We start from the raw sequence: 23,894 nt of genomic DNA on the forward strand, positions 1-23,894 counted from the left end.
ATTCTAAGATACAACTGATGATTTTTTCTTAAAAAAAGCGAGATAGGTTTTCTAGTTTCTGACTTCAAATTTATCTTTTGAATTTTTCAAACACAAACATTGGGTAAGTCTGAATAATTCAAGAGGATGAAAAATTAGTTGTTTCAGTTATCAGAAGCTCCTCGAATATAACCAAGATATTCCATCCCTTCCATTTCAAGTGCAGCCGTTAATTCTTGTGTTCAACGTTTGACCATTTGTTTTATTTAAAAAATTTTATGATTAATATTTTTATTGTCATTAGATGATAAAACATAAATAATACTTTATGTATAACTTATTTTTTAAATTTTTTTTCATAAATTTTTTAAATAAGATGAACGGTCAAACGTTATACATTAAACATACAATTACATTTAAAAATGGAACGGATGGAGTAATATATAAGAAGCACATAGCCATCCAGCGACCTTTAGAGTAGCCAATAATGCCACGACGCATCCCGGCGCCATGTTCGTGTCCGGCGTGCGTGCTGCGCTTGGCCGGCCGGCACAGCTGTGCGGCGGTCGGCGAAAGGCGCCGGAGGGAGACATCTCAATATCCATCGCATGCATGCACAGGCCGGGCCGCGATCGATCTCAGCTAAGCCGAGATGTCGTCGATCAGTACGCCATTTCATCCGTAGGCACGCACAGCCAGGCAAACGACTCGACGGCGGTGTCACGCGGTACGGCGCGCGAGCTCTCGGCCTTCCAGGTGGCCATGACGACGTACGATAGATCGAGATGCCCCGGAACACGCCAAGCCGTCACCTGTCGTCGGCGAGACGAATTGAAGCTGACGTTTCTTTTTTTTCGCTCTCGCTCTCTTGCTCTGAAAGTCTGCATAATTAATCGTTCAATTATTTGATTCCGTGACGGCTCAATGCAGAGAAAAAGATCCTCTCCCCTGCTAAAGCCTAAAAACATATGGTTGGCCATGGTGTGTTCAGAAGTCATGCATGGTACTAAGCAGAGTAGTCACTACGTTGTCGACTAGACAGAGAAAATTTGGTTTGTATCAAAATAGGACCAGATATTATTTTGAAGCATGAATATTAATTTAGACGGCTACCTTTTTATAAATTTTTGTTGCACGTGTCAAAATTAGTTAACGTTGTGGCTGCTTTCGTCTGCTCGGATCTCTTATGTCACTTGTAGGTGGAGCATCTTTATTCTCTGTTGATTGATCTTTTGTTTTTTATATATGAGTTATTATATTCGACACAATTATATCTGTATGTAATTGGATTAGTAGGTAAAAAAAGGTATAATCACGTTGCCCAAATTTTTTTTTGAAAGGCTCCAATCGTTTATACCGCTATTAGAGACTAATCCTGTACCGTCCACTCCCTTGAATTGTAAATAGCATCAATGGTGACTAATTTAAATATAAAACTGTATGAATAATGTTTGCCTAGTCAGTGCTCACAATACCTGCCAAATAAAGCAACCACAGTACCACACATACCATATGCAATGATGCAAGCAGAGACGCGAAAACGCCATACTAGATTCGGCGTCGCAAAAAATCACACGTATGCACGCACAAAGACACAAATGGCCGGTTTACATGAATGTGACGAGCTCAAAAGCAAAGCTTGTGAAAAAGAGAAAGCTGAGTTCTCTCGGCCAGCATCTTTAATTGTGCCTCCTTTTACATTTCTCAATAGATCTGTTGGTGTCACCCATTAACTCCACTACTCCAGGACAAACTTTGCATCATGGGGGTATATCATATTATCATGTTTGGGAGATGATGCGAGCAAGAGAGAAAATGGATGAAAAATTGCAAGGGAAAGTGAGCCATGGAAAGATGCATGCATGCATCAGCCATTGAAGTTGTCATCTCTGCTAGGTGGTGAATGGTCTACACATTCTTGATTCTTCACATAATAATAATAATAATAATAAGCCCATTGTCATAGGCCAGCTGAGCCCCATTACACGTGGCCGCCACCAAATTGTGGGGCCAGACCTCTGGCTTCTTCTCTTTTTCACTGTCGTCTGGGCCTTCTTCAGGCAATTTCAGGGGTTCACATTGCCAGTGGTTCCACCATGTGTCGCCCCCTGTCCAATGGCTCCGTTGAAAGTTCTGAACATGCTGCAAATTTATATGCAGTTTCAGGCCAACGAAAGGGGTCCCGTGCGTTATGGTTAATTGGTTATGGTCTCTTTATGGCGCAAAACAATGTAAATTTTGACTCAATTGTTTGGCACTGTCAGGATTTCATAATAGTTTTGAGAGAAACGTCCAAGTGGACAATGTTAAAGTTGTGATACCTACCTTCCAGCCGTAAGAGCTGTTTTCTTGCTTGATGTCGGAAGCACAACTGGAGCCAATGTCCACCCTGATCTTGAAATCTTCATACCCAATATCTCTCAAGTTACAACTTCTTCATGCCTATGATTCCAGTAATTAGTACTCCTAATAATCTAGAGAAGATTCCCCTTAACTTTAACGACATGATTCAGATAGCTGCTATATCTAATTATGTATAGAATGACTTATATTGTGAAACGGAGAAAATATACAGTATACCTTTCAGTACAAACATACACCTTTTTAATTGACTTTAAGATCCGTGCAGCTTATAGGAGTGCGGAAGCATTTACACCATTTACAAATAAAAATCCCGTGGAAAAAAATGAATCAATTCATTACAATCAGTACAAAATATGACTCATCTGTTCTCTTTTATCTCACAGAAAGGTACAACAAAACGACAAATTTCTCTGCAGGCTATTTACACTGATGCACAAATATGGTAACGTTTATAGCAGAGTATGGAAAACAAGAACACTCTCTCAACTTCTTATGGATTTTAACTTACACAGATAACCTAACTATGTAGATACTTGTCATTTGTTTGACCATTGGAATTCAATTTCCAGGTTCCTATTAGGACCGCTTTTACTCTCTGGTAGCAAGGTGTATTCGCCAGCAACGGAGCCCAGCATGACAACCCGATCGATCTGGATTGTCACCTTACCAAATGATTTCTGCAACAGCAGTTGGAGAGTGAGGATGCGAATACAACGGCTAAGTGCTTGGCTTACGTGCAAAATGGTGTGTATGCGTGCTGAATCTTCTATATGATCGTAAAAGAAACAGATAAATGATCTAAGATGGTAAAAATATTATATCCAGTATTTTCGTACCTTTCCGAATTTGCTATTGTTTTTGCAGGAGATATGAAGCTTCTGCCCCTTTGGAGGGCTGTCAAACGCCCACGCAAAGGCTTCATCCCATTCAGGTGTTGCACCAGTTGAGACAATCTGCGTTTCACAGCACGTTAGTGGAACGCAAAACAAAAGGACTAAAGCCACAGTGATAACAATGGTGAATTGACATATGAGCTACTATCATTATAATAAAAATGGCAAACATCTAATTCAAAGTGCAGATTGTCAGCATAAGAAAACAGACAGCCATAAACACAAAAAGGCACTTGAAAATAGAAGTTATTGTAATTTATAGTATTAACGATAATATTGGGGACAGTTTACATCAGCAAAAAACTTCTGTAGAGAAATATGTAGTATGATGACAACTACACCATCTGTGAACACTTCCTACAATCAATGACTCCCTTTTCCTGACAGGTTGGTCAACCTTTTTTTTCAGTGCATTTGCTGTTCACAGGTAAACGGAAAAATCTAGAGTTGTGCTATTTTTGTACTCCTAAAACAGTTAGGAATTTGATGGTTGATTTGAGTTACGATCCTTTACATTGGATATCAGTAATAGGATTAGTAACCCCTGATGGATTCTATCCTTAAGGCTGTGTTTGGAGGTGGGTGTTGGGAACCCATCTCCTATCCACGGAAAACGGAGCGGTTCATTAACACGTGATTAATTAAGTACTAGCTAAATTTTTTTTCAAAAATGGTTCAATATGATTTTTTTAAACAACTTTTGTATAGAAACTTTTTTCAAAAAACACACCGTTTAGCAGTTTGAAAAGCATGCACGCGGAAAACGAGAGGTGAGTGTTGGGAACTTGCTCTTGCAAACACACCCTTAACCTTGTAAATAATAGAAGGTCCAAGAATTAGAAGAGGTAGGAAAAACATTGAAACAGTAAACCTTCAACGAAATCCAATTGGGCTCAGCCCAAAACCCAATGTGTGAACTCGATAAGACTAAAATCAGACCAGGTGGCGCAGAGTAAAAGTGGACAAATAAAAAAACCAATCCAAAGAAGATTTTTTTTTTTGCGATGAATCCAAAGAAGATATTAAAAATGTTAACTGTGGGTCGTAGCTAGTTATCTATTGTCAGCGTGAATGCACAGAATCATACTGTGGATCAACAGCTCTGTAATGAATAACAAGCAAATCTGTCCGTACCTTTGTCAGCCTTGGCGGATTATTTCCAAGAGTAAGCTTGCAAAATGCGCTAGGATTTCCAACTGATTGCCTTAGATTGTTGCCACGCTTTATAGTAACTGTCAAAGTACCAGGCAAGCACTGAAGAAGCAATTCTGCCTTTTCTTGGAACCGAGGTGGGCCAGACTGTATCAAGTACTGAAGTAGCGGAATAGCCTCTGAGGCAGCAACTGACTGAGCTTTAAATATTTCTGCTGCACAAGCTCCCCATGCTTGTCTAAGAAGATACAGTGAGTCCAGTGCAGCTTCCTGGGTTGCCTCAGAACCAGTCTTGAGAGATGTTACAAGATGAGGAATGCATAAGGTAGCAGGTTCAGTGACCCTTAAGCGAGGGAAGTTACTAAGTAGAGCGTTAAGAGCCTTAAGATACTCCTCATTAGCACTCCCAGATGCCCATATGTCCTTCTCAATTGAAGCTGCATGCAAAACATTGTAATCAGATGTGTAAGTAAATTCTCAGTATGAGAAAAAAGTGCGTATTCAAAGGTTGCCAGAAGAAAATTGTTTTTTTTACACTGAAACTTATACTTAAAAATGCCTCCGTATAAAAGCATTAGAACATATACTCAATGTAATGCAAAGCATAAATGGTCAAACAACTTGATTCTTGCTAGATATCGTTAAATTAACCTGTTCATACTAAAGGTAGTGGTCAAACAATTATAATGGAAAAATAACTAATACAAAATGGGTATGACAGAAATAAGGAAGTCTTAATTACCAGTTATAACTCTGACTGTTTCACTAGTGGCATACTCTTGGATAGTGTGGTTATTGAATAGAAGTTTAACAAACATAGCTGCCTGAACAGAGGTATCAGGATTGCTTGAACTGATAAGATCCAGCAGAACCTGGACGCCACCCGATTCTGCAACTGCCCTCTTATTTGCTCGGCTATACATCACTAGATTCTGCAAGGCACAAATGGCTACCACTTTCATCTCTTCAGTTGGCTGGTCTTCAAGAAGATTTACTAGAGCACGGCATGCGGCAACAGCATCAGTAGAACGAGCAAGACCCTCATTTTGGAAAAGATCTCCAAGAGCAAGAGCAGCAAGCAACCTTCCTTGTTGAGATTGTGTCTGAGGATCCAGAAGGTACATGGACAAAGGTGCAATAGCATTTTTAGCAGCCTTCGCCTCCCTTATTCTTACATTGTTCAGAAGTGCTTCAATGAGTCTGGCAGCAGCTTCCTCACACTGATGACTCCTCAAGAGATCCAGCAAAGCTTCCACAGCACCACTCTCAGCCATTGCCTCCGCACTTGTCGAATCATCACTCTCCAATACAAGCAATGCATTCAGTGCACCAACGACAGTACTTTCTGTTCCTGATCTGAGTAACTGCACTAGTACTGCAACAGGCACCTCAAGGAAAAACTCAGTACTGTACTGCAATATGCTAGACAAGACAGATGCAGCAGATTCCCATACAACATGAGGCAAAGGAGGGTCAGATTGCAACAACACCTTGGACAGCTCAAAAACACCACCCTCCTTTGCAATCGTATTTGGCCAAGCTAATGCAAGGTTAGCAAGAGCTTTTATAGCCCTTTGCTGCAAGTTTGGCAAACCCGATGAAAGAACTTGAATTAGAGGAGGGATGGCCAACTCCGTTATTGTGTCCTTCTGGAGGTTCTCTTCTAGAATAAGATGTGATAGGAGTTCTGCAGCTAATTGTTGGACAGCAGGCGGAGAGGAATTCAGTAAAGAAATGACTGGCTCAATAGTTTGCCGGGGTGTCAAATTGTAATCAGCACGGCATTCAGGATGCTCTAAAATATTCACAAGAACCTGCAAAGTGCTGTACTGCCCCTCAGGACCAATATCTGCCTTGGATAGTAAAGAGAAAAGGGGCTGGACTACTTTGGCTGCCGATGGACCTTTAGCTATGCTAGCATTGTTTGTCAAAATCCGAAGCATTTCTGCCAAAGCAATGCAAAGGAAATCTGGAGCATCATGCAGAATATCTAGAATGCTCTCAATTACACCAGCCTTGACCATTTCCAATTTGCAACCTGGCCTATCCTTTCCAAGTTTTACCAAAGCTCTAGCAACTGCCTCATGGAGCGTGTAGTTTTTGCCAAACAAAAGGCCAACAAGAGGAATGACTGCCCCATGGGCCGCAACTAATTCTGCTAGTTGCTCATCATCTAGAAGCCTGTCCAGTGCACGGACTACAGAAAGCTGGGCTGGGTTAGCTTCACAAACGAGTAAAGCAACCAAAGGCTCCACACACCGGGCTGCAGCTGATGTAGAGCGGATCCTTGTATTTGCAAATAGCACACAGCATAGTTCAGCAGCATCTCCTTTCAACTCAGCTGAAGAATCCGAAGAAAGAATCCGGCACAGGACATCCACTGCATTCATCTCAACATCTGCAACCGTAAGTGCTCTTGATGGATTGTCAGAAAGCAGCCTAACAAGTGCTGATGTAGCTGCATGCTGCTCCCTCTCCATGCCAGTACTCAGAATTTCTACAAGTGGTTGAATAGCCTGGCGAGCTGACTCACTGTTCCTGACATGGTCTGCAATAAATAAGCTCTCTAATGCCTTCGCAGCACTGTAGCGTGAATTTCTTCCTCCTAGACGAAGGACTGCCACAAGTTGGTTAACAGTACCAAGTGCTGCTTCATTGTGCCTTATTTCTGCGCAACTAAAAAGAATGCCTAACAAATCAGTTGTAGCTTCTTCTGTTGCATCTTGTGGGCTAAGTGACAAGTATTTGGTAAGTGCCTCTAGGATTCCAGCTTCAGCCATTAGCATCATGTTTGGGGGGCAATCAATAGCTAATTGTGTCAGAAGACCCAACGCCAAGAAAGGAGCACCAGGTCTTTCTGGAATGGGTTTGAGTAGGTCAACAAGAAGAGGAATAGATTTTCTGGAAGTTGCGCCAACCCTGATATCATCAACTCTAAAAAGCCTTTCCAGTGTAATTTGATCAGGATTAGGAACCAACATGAACTCCTCTGATAATTCCAAAAGATCAGCTATATCAACCTCAGCACATCCAAGCAAAGAAATAAGTCCAGTGGCCGCCCCAGAATTAGCAACAGCAAGAAGAGTTCCTCTGCTACCGTTGCAAACCAGACTTGCCAAAGCTTGTGCAGCAAAGTACCTGTATGCTTGTTCATCTGACCTCAACAAGTTTGAGAGCACAGGAATTGAGTGCAATGCTGCATTAGATCGATTTATCTCTCTTTCTTGAAATAGCAAAGCAAGAAGTAAGGCACAGACCCATGCGGTGCTATCTTCTTCACCCTGAAAAGTATGATCATACATTTCAGCAATCGCAGCTATCAAAAGAACTTGGCAAGATATATAAATAGTATGTAAAAAGCAACAAAGTAAAAAAAAAACAATATTTGAGTAGATATCTACAGTCAAAATTAGATATTATCACATGAGAATGAAGAATTTACGGAACCACACAAAGTTCAATATTCTGAATATTGAACCAGAACAACAGGAATGCTGTGCATTCCTGTTTCCTATATATTGTTATTTGTTGCAATTTAAACTTGATGTGATTATAAGAATATTGTTATTGAATATTTGAGTTTGTGTTCATGAAACCAACCCAAACACTGGGACAAATGTTTTGTTCCAGACACCCTACTTGTGGCATCAAGAATGTGTAACAACTACAGCAGGGTTGCTAGTGCAAGATATACGATGGGTCTCTAGCTCTCTGCTGACTAGAAGCAAACAAGCTGCAATACCAAAGTAACAGATAGGAGATAAATGGATCGAGAATAAATACAAAAGAAGGATGATTGAACACACTTACTGTGTACATGCACAGGTGATGTTGTGCACAAGAACTATACTAATCCTTGAGACTTCAATCAATTCACATCAACCCCAAGAATTCAACAATATGCATTAACAAAAGACTATTCAATGGAAAAGTATAAAATTTGTTATAGGGCTCTGATGGTGGCAAAGGGATGGAATCCTTTGAGGAGTTCAACTATTCACTCTAGCAATAAACTTTAACATGGCCTCTTAGCTGGGTTCTCCAACAACCTGTTCAATCTAGCTCCCACTGCTTCCTATATGCTACTGTTGCCTAGACTTATTGCATAACTACCAAATTAACATAAAGTTTTCTTTTTCTTAAAACAAATAAAACCCTGGTTCCAATTCTCATTACAAAAGAGAAATCAGATAAACCAAAAGAATAATTAACGGAACTACGCTGCCTATGTTTATTTTAGAACTAGCATGATGTTAAAATACTAAAGTGCACAAGAGATGCTAGCATTCACATACCACATATAGGAATGCATTTTGAGAAATCTTCTCCATAAGCATTTCGACTGCTCCAGCTTCTAGAATTTCAGCCCTTGTTTTGCTGTCATGGCGTGCAAAAACAGCAAGCAGCCATAGCGGAATCATGTTACCTGAGATTACAGCAGTGCGGCACACAGTTTCATCGCTGTTGTTATTTTCTTTGGAGTGTCTAGAAATTTTAATGTCTGATATGTTTTCACCACTCCCATTTTCAGAAGGCAAGTTTGTCATATGAATCATACTGACTAGAGAATGGATTAGTTGAATGTACAAGCTTGAGTCACTGAGAATCTCTATCTGCTTCTGACAATGCTCTTTCGCTGCGCAAACAAGAAGAGCACATCCACCAACTTTAACTTTAAGCATGTTGGACCCAATGACTCGCCGTGCAACTGATGATATGCAGCCTGGGATTTCTGAAACCAAACCACCCACAATATCATGTTGATCAGAACAGAGCCTCGATAAAACTTCTATGGCCTTGTCTTGCAATGAAGGTGCTGCATCCGCTACACATGACACAAGAGGAAGTATGGTGTGGGGATTTTCTGCAAGAACTGTCCATGGAGCTTTGGTATGCCCACTTGACACCTTTGGTTTTGATAATAGCACCAGCGCATCAACAACTTCTGATGTTGCAGCAGCTTCACCATTAGCAGCTTCCAAAAGCCCAGCTAGAGCAAGGACAGCACCTGATCGGTTAATAGTATCTGAAAGAGGTTGGTTAATTGGCCGGCACTGTAAAAGGCGAGCTATTGCTGCTGCTGCATGAGTTCTTCCATCAATAGATCCCTCTCTAAGCACATGTGTTATGGGGAAGATAATTTCTTCAAAAGATACTTGCAGAGATAATTCATGATCAAGAAAAAGGTTTGCCAAAGCTCTGGTCGCTTGTTCTGCTACTTCTAGAACTGTAGAATTTGCAAGTGAGACAAGTGGAGCTAATGCATCCCGCCCAATTGCAGCAACATCCTTATTTTGCTTGATTGACAGAAAAATGGCAGCAAGGCAGGATGAGGCCGCCATTAGTATTTTATCTGTCTGCACATCAATCAGCTTCATGACTGACCAAAGTGTCTTCACTGCAATATGAGTTTCTCGCAAGTCCTTGCGACAATGAAACAGTCCAGCAAGAGCAGATGCTGATTTAGCCTGAGTTTCTTCTTTAGGTGAGTTGAGAATTTTGATCATAGTCTCAACTGCATCATTTGCAGCACTTCCTTCATGCAGAATATCATTAAGGGGTGCCACAGAAAGCAAGCTTTTCAAAGCATCCAGAACATAAACTTTTGATTCAGGTTGTTCACTAGTTAAAAGAGCAGACAACTGACTAATAGTTCCTGTATCTGATTTGTGAATGAGATGATTCAGTGTTTTAGATGCTATCTCCTTTCCATTGTCACTTCCATTTTTCAGAAGCCATAGTAAAGCAGGCACAGCATCAGCACTTTCAACACATGCCCGTATGTCTTCACTGTGGTTGCACAAATTGCCAAGGATGGTTGCTGAATCTTCTTTAGCTTTGGGAGACCCAGTTTCTAAAATCTGAACAAGAGGAGGAATGCCACCAGCAGCTGTGATAGCCCATTTGCTCTCATCATTCTCCTTTGACAGAAGCGCAAGCAAAGCAACAGCACATTCCTGCTGCTGTTCTGAGGAAAGACCAAGTAAAGAAATCAAGAGCTGAACACCTTCACGACCTTGCAGAGCTTGCCATAGATCACAATCCTTCTTGCAGAGAGCAAAAAGTGATTTGGTGAGGTCATCTTGAACCTCAGTACCTGCCATGGTTATCAAACCAACAAGCAAGCGTTTTGCATCAGAATCTGCAAGTGTCCTGCAGAGAACTGGATTACTGTACAAGCTGGCCAAAGCTTCAATCACACGTTCCTGTACAAGGAATGGTGCCTTAGGCTTAAATTGTTTCATCAGTGTTTTCTCAACGACTAGGGGGTCTGAAGCACTGATAGATTCTGAATTAGTGTCATATATCATCAAGGCTGAGGCTAATGCACCAACAGTGTCAGCAATCTGTGCAGGTGAAGAGCATGATTCTAGACTTTCACCAAGGCTTGATATTACATAAGATAAACCACCAGATATATTTGCCAATGCACACATAGCATTTTCTTGCAATGCCTGAGCAGATTCACCTTGCATGAACTCTTTTGATGGAGCAATAGTAGCATTTATAAGAGCAGGAATTCCATTAGAATTAGCTATCTGGCGCCGGGCTTCTTTACTCTGTGCAGAAAGGGATTTGAGAGCACCAGCAGCTTCAGCTCTAATGTAAGTTTCATTACCAGGACCAAGTAACTTTAGGAGTTGTTTTGTTGTTTCTCCCGATAGAACTTTAGAACAAACAGATGAGTCTTCCATCATCAAAGCCCCAAGAAGATTGCATGCATTTGCTAGGGTATTTGCTTGTCCAGAAGCAACCAGCTTTATAAGTATATCAACTCCACCACATTGCACAGTAGCTGACCAAAACCCATCAGTGTTTTTTGATAAATTCTTCAATGCTCCAGTTAGCAGGCCATCCACTAAACTCTCATTCTTGAGGCTAACTTTGAGCTGCTCCCACAGTACAGGAACAACATTTTCTGTTGAGAAAATCTTTGATCCAACATGGTCTCTTATACCACCTTGAGAAACAGCATAAATAGTTTTGGCAGCTGCAGTTTGGCTTTCAGCTGACTTGGACCTGAGAAGAGCAAGCAAGGGAGGGATGCAACCACCAAGCAGAACCTTCACCCTTAGCTCCTCTTCCTTGCAAAGAGACCCCAGGACAGTAGCAGCCAGCATCTTAACACCAGATGAACCAGATCTAAGGAGAGAAACAAGTATAGGGACAGCCTGTGCATGTGATCCAACAGCTCCAAATGTGGTGTCTCTTGTTTCAAGAAGATCCAATAACTGCTTCAGGGAGTTCTCTTTCTCTTGGGTGGATGAAGAACCTTGCCTTAACTGCTCAATACATTGAGCAACACTTGAAAGTGTCTCCTCATCCTCCACATTGGCACGGTTCCTGCAATTACAAAACAATTATGCTTGGCACCTTGGCTATCTACATATCAGGATAAATTTTATAATTAACATACTGTAATTAGGTTCTAAAAGATAGCATTATCAAGGTACATAACATATTCTCAGTGATAACTTGTGTGTCACATAAACCCTTTTTTCATTATCTTCAATATGGTGAAAGTGAAGGTCCCGGAAATGGTTCTACGGTCATGATTTACTCACAAATTAGAAAACCTATTAGTTATACAAAGTTTTTTTTTGGCTAATTTAACTGCTATGGCTGAGCTCATTTTCCCGACTTCTTCATGCTATTGATGAGAATTTCACAGTGCAAACCAAGAAATGGAATCAAACTTACTTGACCATTCTCATCACTGAGACAGGAGTTGGTGGCTCTGACTCTTGAACTTTGTGTTCCTGTTAATATCCAAGCAAAGGTAGTTAATGTTGAGACTCAAGCATGCGACACAAACATAAATTTTGAACTTTACATAAGCTGATGCATGCCACAAGTTTCTATGCCATGAATCCTTAACTTTACTAAAAATGCTGTGTAGATCATAAAATCAAATTGCTGACAGACACTTGATTTTATAAGCATAAAATAAAGTTGAACAAGATTGCAATGAGGGAAATAACAGATAAGAAATATAATATGTGCATTCTCAATCAAACATGGATCCCAGCACTAAGTGAACATTAGTTTTAGTAGATCAAGATCATGCACAGATGAAGTAAAAGATATGCAGCAGCTCTATATATACTTATGTATTGCTTCACCCAAATAACTGCATTACACAATAAATTTAACAGCTTCAACTTAGGGCATTTGTGTGGGCCTTGTGTTTGTAGAACAGCATTACAAAGCCATCCAATCCATTTTTGTTCCATTACCAGCATAAACACGAATGACCCAGAAGCATGATATTCTCATTTTGTTACTACAGAAAAAATGACAGCATAAGAGTAACAGATTCCTAGTTCATGACCTCATTGTTGCAAACTGATTGTATACCCAAGTTGATAGATAGGCCTAGCGCAAAAGCTTTAAAAAATGCAGCTGAAATGAAGATCCCCAACGCTTAAAAATTGACAAATATGCATGGACATCTTTTTCTCAAGTAGACCGAACACTGATCTCACTTTCAAAGCATATCCTACTGCTATACTATTCAACGTTTCACCCCCATGATGTCCACATCAGAAACAAACGCAATCCAAATAACTCCGTTAACGTAGACGACAGCACTCTTACAATTCAAGCGACGCTAAGAAAGTGACATGCTGCAATTCTACTAGCTCAGAACTACAGCACCGAGGAGAGCACCAACCAGATCTGCGCCTCCATTGGTTCCATTGAACCGCCATGCTAATGCCGCCGCCATGTTTAGCTGCAACCCCCTTTAGCTGAGCAGATCAGAATATCCCCCACTTCTTCAGTGCAAAGCTCTCAACCTGAAACCGACACAAGAGCAAAACAAAGGCGCATCAGATCCAACACAAAATCATCCGATCAAGTGAATTATACATCAACCAAGAGCAGATTCCGCCTCGGATTAAACCAATCACCGACGCGTAACCCCAGATCTAGCACGCACGAGCGCAACCGCTACTCCCAACAGCCGCCGCCAAGTGGATCGCACCCACCTCTCGAATCACCAGACTACCAAACCACTCAAAAAGAGAAAAAAAAACACCACCGCTGCATCTGCATTCCCCGCGAATTCCCCCCACTCACGACGCGCCCAGCCAGATCACACGCTCAGCCTCCGCATCCAAACTCCGGCAACCCGCCCCAATCCCACCCCCGTAAACAAGCCGCACCGCACTAACCGCCGCCATTCCCCCATCAACCCAGCCGCCTCAACCAAAACCGCCAAAAAAAAAACAGCACGAAATTGCCGCGGAAGGAGGGAGAAGCCCAAGTGCCCACCCAACCAACCTCTCATGGAATCGCCGCGACGGATGAGCGAGATTGTGCGAACAACCTCGCCGCCCGAGGATCCGCGCCGCGCTGCTTGCTTCGCCGCCGGCTCGCCGCCGCAGATCCACAGCGAGAGGAGGGAGGCGCCGAGTCTGTTACTCTGCCGCAGCCTCCACCGCCTCCTCTCTTTTTTATTTTTTTTCCCCCGGCGATTTAATTCCGCTAATTAAAAGGGGGCGTGGTTTATATAAGCGCGTAGTGAGCTCTCTCTCTCTCTCTCTCCCAACGACTGCCGACAGTGGCAGTGTGGTGTGGCTGTCACTTTTGCAAGATACCCCCTGCATAATTTAGCATTTGCAACTATAGTGGTGTTTGTTTTACTGAAAATGAAAATGAGGTTAGAACTCGAAAAATAAGAAAATCATTATCTCACGATTAATTAAGTTTTGATTATTATAAATTTAAAAAAATGGTTTTATCTGATATTCTAAAGCAACTTATATATAGAGAGATTTCACACAAATGCACTGTTTAGTAATTTGAAAAACGTGTTAATATAAACCAAGGTAAAATATGTATTTTACTTCCTCCATCCAAAAGTGTTTAATACTTATTTAATATTTTGGTTTTTTTAATAAGTTGGTCATACTCTTAGTTTTCATATATTAAAGACTTAAATAAAAAGATAATTAAATGTTTTAGCGAACCCAAGAATTTATTGGTTACGTACATGCATACACTCTTTAATATTTGTTATATATAAGATGAATTAATTTTACTTTGATCTTGGTGATAAAAGTAATATGTCTATTTTTCTTAGGAATGGGTAATAAGAAAATGAACCAGGTCTGTAGCCTTCTCAGATACTGTGAGGGGGTAAATTGTGAAATTTGGGTTTGAAAGGGGGTTGTGGGTGATGATTGTGTATTTAGATTTTGTGATTAAATTAATTAATAGGGATGTGGAATTGTTAATTGGGGAGCACACTAGGCTGGTTGAGATGGTAGTTGATTAGTGCCGTCTGCATAGGCTGGAATGGGTTTTGTCTTGTGGAAGACAAAAAATCAACAGGTGGGAGAGGTATCTGCCACCTTCCAAATAGCTGTAAAACCAGTGCCCACGAGGAAATCGAACACAAACAGTTTGTCACAACACGTTCTTAAAAAATCAGATGAAATTTTGGTGCCAATGTGTTTCTTTTTTACAAGCATTACATATTTTCAGTTGCACTTTTCTTTTGACCAAACATAAATATTATACGCAAATTTATCGTGTACTATAAGACTATGAGTCATACAACGCACTGTTTACTTGGACTTATATTGAAATCGTCTGGTCAAGACATTGCCCTATTATATATACACCAATTTTCTTAATTATGTCCTTAATAAATCTTGAGAAATTTTCTTGGTTCTAACTACGATTCAATATTTGTTAGAAAATTCATGTGAACTTGTTGGTGTTGAAAATGGGTCATTTATCAAGGTATCAGCCAATGGCGGTGCGTATATGCAAATCTATCGTGGACTGTTGAGTCATAGAGCGTATTGTTTACTTGGCCTTCTATTGAAATTGAAATCATCTAGTTGAAACATTGCCATGAATGGTTTTCTTGATGGCCCCAAATAAACCTCATTCCAGAAGTGAGAAATTTTCTCAGTTCTAACTAGGATTGAATATTTGTTAGAAAATTCATGTAATATTGCTGTGTTGCACATGGGACATCAAGGCATCAACCAGCAGTAGATAAACTATATATGCTAATGATGCTCATAAAACAACATCTAGTTATCAGTGTTTCCTGTTTGATCGGTGATGATTACTTAAAAGGCATGCTAGTTCCTGTCCTACGTAAGCTTTAGAATTGCCTAATCAGAAGGATGCCCTACACTGCCGTATAGGTGTCTGGACCATATATACAACTCTGCAAGTGAAAATACAATATTGTCCTCGGGGACCTCGATTCACATGTGCAAGAGATGATCAAATAATGCTCATCAATTATTGACCAAGGCATGGTTCACATAATTAAATTAAACAGAGAAGCTTAGTGCTAGAGGGTGTTTTCACTGTACGTATTCTACTGCTGTAGCTTGTAAAAATGCTAGTAGAAACGATATAAGATGTTGATCTACCATAAGTTTTATTTACCAGACAATTATTTTCTATATGATGGTGATCTCCGATATAAAATGTCGGTGCGTGGTGGTGTTTTTTTTCTTTTTCTTGATTATAGTCTTCTAGGACTATATTTTTGTTTTCGGAACTGCTACATAACCGTCGACAGTTTTCTTGAGTGAAAACTGTCAAATTTATTGACCATCGATTCCGCTCTAAGATTTGTACCGAGATATTTTACTATCGGATCTAAACTCTCTTTTCAGAAGCTAGTCCCATCATCTCATGTTTATGGTAGATTTGTAAGTTACATTCTAGTTATATGCTAGTTACATTATAGTTACACTATAATTACATTGTAATTACATTGTAACTATAGTGTAACTATACTATAACTACATTGTTATCTCTATATAAATTAGATATAAAGTTGCATATATTATTTTAATACATATATACAAGTTATTATTATTATAGTATAGTTATAGTGAAATTATATACTATAGTTAGATTTGAAAGTTTTTCCCTAAAAAAACACTCGACAGTTTTGTAGCTAGTCCCTTTGTTTTTTTTCTTGCTGTATCGATATGAAACATTGTACCGTCTAGTGTTGTTTGTTTCAAAAGAAAAATACTCTTCTAATATATAATTGGATCGAAAGTAGTACTCCTCACTCTATTTGATGTTTATAATGATATTTGTTCTTTGTTTAGAATTTTGACTATCGATAAATTTGTCTCGAGAAGCATTATCACAATATAATAAACTTGTGTTTATAAATTTATTTTAATATAAAACTTATTGTCAAAGCTCTAAAATTTCAGTCAAAATCTTAGCATGTTCTGACCATCAAATAGTGAACAATTACACAGACGATGGGTGTAATAATTCTTGAACAATTACACAGAAGTATTTAGCAATATTCTTTTTTTTTCATCTTTCCTCATCTCTCTTGTACGGTCGAGGCGGGTAATTAATTACCCGGGGGATTATTTTCTTCCACGGCGACGGCGACCGCGCAACGGCCGGGGCCCCGGGCTCTCGATCTCGCGAGAGTTGCAACGTTCTTTGGGTGAAGGAGACGGCGCAACCGCTTGGGCGACCAGGACATGCTTAGCTATACGTGCTTAACTAATTCGATTCTGAAGAGGACGAAATAATGACGCGTGTTTAAATAATTGGTGCGAGCGCGAGTTAATCTTGGCCGCATTTGGATGCATGGCCGAATATTTTCTCAAACTTCCAATTCAGATTTGTTATTTTTCTTTTTTCAGATTTGGGTGCTGCTTTCTTTGAGCTAGAATTCCAACTGTTTTGGGGTTTGGCTTAATCAGTAGAATTATTTGGGAACAGTCGGTGTACTCGCTCGCAGGTGTGTACATGTATACTACACCAATTAACACAAGTCGTCTTTAAAATAAGATGACACATAGGCAAGTTCTTTTTCTTTCCTCTGTCCCAGCCTGAACAACATGTGGATCTGACGATGATGGTTCAGCTTAGCTAATTAAGCCAGATCTACCCTTTCAGGCTTTCTCTTCTTCTTCTCCCCTTTTACTTTCTCCTTCTTCTTTCCCTCTTCTTGGTTTCTTGCCATGGACTCTCCGACAGTACATGCACACATCTCGCCTCCCCATCACACTACATGTCTGCATACTGAAATTGGATGATGATCAGACGGGAGGAAACGATATCATTTCTATGAAAGATATAGTCTCGGTACAGTCGAGAATTTTATTCATCAATTTAACTATTTATTAGTAACAACTTCAATACTACAACGCTAACAGATATTAGAAAAATTTAAATCTAATATATAACTTGTATCAGTAACTGTATCATTTTTACAAAAACGAACTTCGCACACTCGGGAATTTTCGCCATAATTTTCACCCTAGCAGCAACCTGAATACACCCCAAGTGACACTCAAAGAGCTCGATACTGCTGGGTAGATTGAGTTGCCATCTCAGCTGAGCAATTCGATCGACTGCTCGCTCTGATGCTATCTCGCCAACTAAAAAAACGCTCCGTTTTCCAACGAATCCAACTTTTTTCTTCTCGCCATCATCTCCATCTACCGGGATTGACCTGACGACCAGCAAATGGCAGGTAGGTAGGCAGGACATTCTTGGCTCTCCTTAGCTCTCTCGCATGCATGGACAATTGGACATCCTAATCCCTGAACAAATGGCGATGTGTCAAAATCCACTGATCCTTCATTCATTCATTCAGCTGGAGGGCGATCAACAATTAATCAAATTAATTAATTCCTCAGGATCGATCATATGCACCACCATCTTAATTAAACGTGGCTGAAGTGTTCTTCTGTTTTGTCCATAACAAGGTCACTGATTAAGTGCCACTACTGGTTGAATTAGCAGCACGCAGCAGCAGCATCCAGTGGTTGGCGTGATGAGGAAATTAAAGCAGAAAATTTCGGATTTCAGATTTCAGGGACACTGCAGCTGTGATCTTCTTCTTTTCTCTGCATCTTTCTTTTTCTGCGTGCATGTGACGGTGGGGCCTCCCGGGAACGTGCAGGTACAGTTGGATGTAGCTGACGGCCATGAGGGTAGCTAGAGTACACTGCGAATAGAAGTAGAATCTTCCGCATGTTGCTCAGAAAAGCTTTCAGAATTGAATGGTTGGTGAACAATGAAAACCGACTCGTGTATACGTACTGAACCGTGGGATGCTCACAGCTCAGTACTGTGCAAGTGTAACTGAAAACTGTGCTGGTAACTTGGAACCAGTACTACGGACTGTACAAGTGCAGTGCAGGAGGTATAGGGACTGTTCGTCTGCAATTTACAGCACAGCCACGACACAGCCGGCTGATGGCTACTGCTCCCTCCTCCGTCAAAAAAAAAAAACCAACTTAGAATCTAGTACAATAAATCTGGATAGAAGGTTGTTCAGATTTATTGTATTAGGAGGGGTCACATTCCCTCTTCTCCTAGGTTGGGTTTTTTCTTTGACGGAGAGAGTATTTGCTGCAGGAATCAAACTGAATAGAGGGTTTGAAAGAATGCTGTAAATGGCAGCCGAACAACTCTATAGAGTGGACTCCTTTAGTACAATGGATTTTCCTATGAAATTTATAGGGTTACATTTTTCCTATGGGCCCGAGGTTTGAAATATTGAGCTATAAAATTTTCATAGGAATTCTTCATTTCCTTCATTTTTTTTAGTTTCAAACATAAGTTTAAACCTTGTGGTTTTGATTTTCTTTGAGAAGTTCAATGCACCATCTCTCTTCATCTCTCCTCTCAGCTCTAGTCTAGTAATTAGTTTCCTGTAAAATTCCTATGAAATATCCAAATGGCCCATTCGACGAATTCATGTGTTTTTATTTTCTATACGATTTCATATGCCATGGTATTCAATTCTTGTGTGTTTTTCTCATTCTGTTTTTTCAATTCCTGCATTTTCAAAGGAAGTCTGTACCTTCTGTTCTAAAAAAATTCTGTTGGAGAATATAGTACTACTATGAAGCTATGGGCAAAATTTGATGTCCAGCATAGAATTCACCTTTTCTTTTTATAAAATGTAAGTAAAATATTTTGTAATAAATGGCAGTGCTGTTGTGTGCAAAAAGAAGAGAGCTAGTAGCATTTCCACAAAGAGGTTCGAATGTGAAAGGGGGCTCAGCTAAGTTTGCGTGTCGGTGTAAAAAGTGGAGTCCATATCTCAGAATTTGTGATGCACGCGTTCGAAGGCTAGAAGTTCGGCCCCGTTTACATGGTGCCTTCAATTCTGGGCTTCCCGCTTTTCCGGCCCAATTGAGGAGGAGAAGAGAACTCCCAAAGGACAAAGAAAGTAAGGCCCAACTTTTTTTTCATCCTGAAGAGATAAAGAGAAACTCAATTTTTCATTCATGCTCTTGTAATTAATTTCAACTTTATTGATTTTTAAAAACTGTGTCATGTAGAACGAGTGGACAAGAAACTCGTGGGAAAAAAAACTGAATATCATACATCGCTGGAATTGGAGATGAAACTGATGTTTGAATGCTCCACATTCTGCAGATAATTTAGAGATAACTACCCTTAACAAGATAGAGGGGGAACAGCACAAAATGCAATTTCAGATAAGTATTCAGTACGTATGCATATACCCTTGTAAGTTAGACTCCCTCACTCCACAAACACAAGGGATATCTGAGGCTTCTTCCTTTATCCACAAATATAATTCATTTATCCACAAATATAAGGAATTTCACAATACTAGTAGTATTAATTTCCCGAATCCATCTAGTAGTAGTTGTATCGTTAAGCTTCTTTTTCTAATCAAGTAGACTGGCAGTTGTATATATCGTTAGGCATCAAAATAACTTCCCTCAATCTTAAAATCTACTAAATAATCGAGAATTAATCCCTGTATTTGTGGATGGAGTAAGTATATAACGCATACTTATCCAGAGATTTCAGGTACTAGGCCGGCTTATCTTGTGTAAATACGTACTTATAATTAGCTGAAGATATTTCAGGTGCTAGCTAGAGCTTATCGTGTACTTAGCTGAAGATAGCAGATTCACTCTAGAACCCTAAGCACAGCAATGCAAGTTTTCTTATCAAGGAAATCAATAATCTAACCCCAAGGCAAGTTTTTTTTTTCGATTCAATTGAACCTTTCCATCAAGATGTATCAAATATCCGGCCAATATCAAGGCAAGTATACATATCAAATTATCTGAATTTCTTTTTTCCAAGGATGAAACAATCATCCATTGACAAACAACAAACTCTCTCCAAGCATGCAGCAAAGTGCGACCTCTCTCTATCCGGTATGGATCTCAACTCTCACTAGGATGATGACTACAAAATTCTCTCTTTGATGATCCCTACTACAAAATTCTCACTCTACGATGGCAACTACAAATTCTTTTTCTTTGATGGCAACTACAAAATTATCCTACACGGCCACAAAAATTCCCCTCTAGGATCCCAAGAAATGCAAGAACTTCATCTCAATGCACCATCCTGGGCAGGATCAATGGCATCTTGGGCAGGGAGGAGGACGCGCGGATCACGTCCTCGTAGCAACCCTCCGAGCACACCAGCGGCGGCAGCGGCGCCACAGCCGGGTGCAGCGACAGCGACGGCGAGAAGGCATAGCCCACCGCGGACAGCATTGCCGGCGCCGGGGCGCCGGTTATTATTGGGATGACGCGGCGAGCGGATGCTCGCTCGGCGGCGCTCGCCTCCTCGACGCCGTAGTCGTCGTCGTCGCATGCCGCCGCCGCAGCAGCAGGCGAGACGGGTTCTTGATGCACGATCGAGAAGCATGACCGCCGGCGAGGCGGCGGCGGGGGCGGGCTGTCGCCGCGCTCGACGAGGTCGAGGACAAGCCGCCCCTCGGCCTTCGTCGCCACGACGCGCCCCCGCGGCGGCGCGGGCTCCGTCGAGATCACGAGCCGCCCGTCCGCGGTGCGCGCCCTCGCCAGCGCCCACGGCGCGTTCCCGGCGCGCCGGAGCGACGGGATCGTCGGCGGCAGCCGCCGGAGCCGCCGCCGCCACCCGTACATCACCCAGCACCCACCCTCCTCCCCCTCCTCCTCCTCCTCCCTTTCCCCATCCCCTTCACCGCCGCCGGGGCACCCGACCGCGCGTGGCGAGGCCTTGAGCGTGCGCGTGGCGACGTAGCCGCTCGCCGAGCGGGAGGCGGCGGCGGCGGCGTCGGGGGCGATTAGGGTTTGGAGGCCGACGAGGCCGTCGCCGAGGCGGGCGGCGGAGGAGAGCAGCATGGCGGATTCGATTCGCCGCGTACGGGAGGGGGGGGGGGGGGGAGAGCGAGCGCGCGGGGGCGCGGTGATGAGCGCCGGCTATTTCGAGGCGAGGTAGCGCGTGGCCAATCCCGATATCCACATCGGGGCGCCTCGCGTTGGAGGAGCGGCTTCTTTGGAAAGCGGCGATCTGATTCGGACGACTTGACGACCGGATGAGGGAGAGGACGCACCCTATTTATACCCCCGGGTGGAGAGAGAGAGAGAGAGAGGGGGGGGGGGGGGGGGGGGGTGGGGGTGGGAACGGCTAAAGTGTGTGATGTGGTCCACTCGCCAGTAGAGAGAGGAGGGAGGTGGGGCAACGGCTAAAGTGTGTGGTCCACTTGCCAGTAGAGAGAGGAGAAGGAGGGGCAAATGTTAAAGTGTGTGCGATGTGTCTTTACATGGTCCACTTGCCAGTATAGAGAGAGAGCACACGCGCAATAGGTAAGGTGTAGTGTGTTTTTACTAGACTACTTGTTAGAGAGCAACGGGTAAAGCATGTGCAGTGCGTCTCTACTGGACCACTTCCTAGTAGAGAAAAGGGGCAACGGGCAAAAGGGTGTGCGGTGCGGCTCTATCGGACCACTCACTAGTAGAGAGAGGGCGCAACGGGCAAAAGGTGTGCGGTGCGCCTTTACTGGTCCACTTTCTAGTGGAGTTACCATAGGACCAGTGACAAAACCGAAAATCAGGGACTAAAGGGGATGCCACGAGGTTGGTGTGTTGGATAAACCCATCCATGTCTGGACCGACATTAGAGTGGACACGTGGTTGAGGTGGTTGGCGGCATGTTAAGGTGGTCGGATGAAAGAACAAAGGATGAGAATTAACATACCATGATTCTCATAGCGACAACTAACTAGCTTTGCACCTATGGAGTGGTAGCTTCGTCTTGATCAGTCATCTCCTAGTATGATATGATCGAAATCTTGGAGATTCGGTTAGATGGCAAGCGCCATAGTGATACACAATTGGCTTCGCGGTGTCGGCCGTCGGAGGGACGCACGTTGTGTGCCAAGCAATGAGGCATCTCGTGTACATGTGTTGCGTCTTTGCTGGTCCACTTGCCAGTACACACAGACAGAGCATGCGCAACGGGTAACGGGTGCGGTGCGTTTTTACTGGACCGTTTGCTAGAGAGCAACGGGTAAAGGATGTGCGTTGCGTCTCTACCGGACCACTTGCCAATACACACACACAGAGAGAGAGAGAGTACACGCAATGGGTAAGGGGTGCGGTGCATTTTTACCGGAACACTTGCTAGAGAGCAACGAGTAAAGTGTGTGTGTTGTGTCTCTACTGGTCCACTTGCCAGTACAGAGAGAGAGAGCACGCGCAATGGATAAGGGGTGTGGTGTGTTTTTACTGGACCACTTGCTAGAGAGCAACGGGTAAAGGATGTGCGGTGCGTCTCTACTGGACCACTTGCCAATATACACACACATAGAGAGAGAGCACACGCAATGGGTAAGAGATGTGGTGTGTTTTTACTGGACCACTTGCTAGAGAGCAACGAGCAAAGAATGTGTGGTGCGTCTCTACTAGACCACTTGCTAGTAGAGAAAAGGGACAATGGGCAAAAAGGTGTGCGGTGCGTCTCTACTAGACCACTTACTAGTAGAGAGAGGGCGCAACGGGCAAAAGGTGTGTGGTGCACCTTTACTGGTCCACTTTCTAGTGGAGTTACCATAGGACCAGCGACAAAGCCGAAAATCAGGGACTAAAGGGGGATGCCACGAGGTTGGTGTGTTGGATAAACCCATCCACGTCTCGACAGACAATAGAGTGGACACATGGTTGAGGTGGTTAGCGTCATGTTAAGGTGGTCGGATGCAAGAACAAAGGATGAGAATTAACATACCATGATTCTCATAACGACAGCTAACTAGCTTTGCACCTATGGAGTGGTAGCTTCCTCTTGATCAATCATCTCCTAGCATGGTATGATCAGAATCTTGGAGATTCGGTTAGATGGCAAGCGCCATAGTGATAAACAATTGGCTTCACGGTGTCAGTCGTCGGAGGGACGCACGTTGTGTGCCAAGCAATGAGGCATCTCGTGTACACCAACCCATGAATACATCGTGCATTTCAATATCTCTCCTAGTCTCCTATTCTCAACTCTGTATTGTTAGTACTGAGCTGATATCCATAAATGAATATGCCCACTGCTAACCTACATGACTAGGCATATATTCCAACATATACATACTCACATCTAACCATCAATCAACAAAAGAAAATGCAAGAAGTCTTGTGGTACTAGTACTGTTGGACAGATAGCGATTAAACAAAAGCAAGCTAGTAATATTTGTAGGAGGAGATAAATGATTTGCAAATTGGAAATATTATG

The 23,894-nt window shown here is 42.2% G+C and overlaps 1 protein-coding gene across 1 annotated transcript; it reads right to left on the minus strand.

The window, feature by feature from the left end:
* Positions 1-2,656: 2,656 nt before the first annotated feature.
* Positions 2,657-13,876, minus strand: LOC4340531 (protein CELLULOSE SYNTHASE INTERACTIVE 1). Its single transcript, XM_015787559.3, has 8 exons — positions 13,674-13,876; positions 13,063-13,186; positions 12,090-12,148; positions 8,684-11,732; positions 5,131-7,669; positions 4,371-4,825; positions 3,180-3,296; positions 2,657-3,020 (listed from the first exon to the last, which is right to left on the minus strand). The coding sequence occupies exons 2-8, from the start codon at positions 13,114-13,116 to the stop codon at positions 2,880-2,882; spliced, it is 6,414 nt and encodes a 2,137-aa protein (XP_015643045.1). The 5' UTR covers positions 13,117-13,186; positions 13,674-13,876; the 3' UTR covers positions 2,657-2,879.
* Between the last annotated feature and the right edge of the window lie 10,018 nt (positions 13,877-23,894).

This window comes from Oryza sativa, chromosome 6, assembly GCF_034140825.1.
Source record: "Oryza sativa Japonica Group chromosome 6, ASM3414082v1".
Taxonomy (NCBI): Eukaryota; Viridiplantae; Streptophyta; class Magnoliopsida; order Poales; family Poaceae; genus Oryza; species Oryza sativa.

Bases quoted from the DNA above. Each gene is read 5' to 3' on its own strand.
- LOC4340531 (XM_015787559.3), bottom strand. From the start codon at position 13,116: ATGGCGGCGGCATTAGCATGGCGGTTCAATGGAACCAATGGAGGCGCA. The intron at 12,149-13,062 runs GTTGGTGCTCTC...GGATATTAACAG, and splicing joins CCAATGGAGGCGCAGATCTG to GAACACAAAGTTCAAGAGTC. The intron at 7,670-8,683 runs GTATGTGAATGC...CATACTTTTCAG, and splicing joins AAAATGCATTCCTATATGTG to GGTGAAGAAGATAGCACCGC.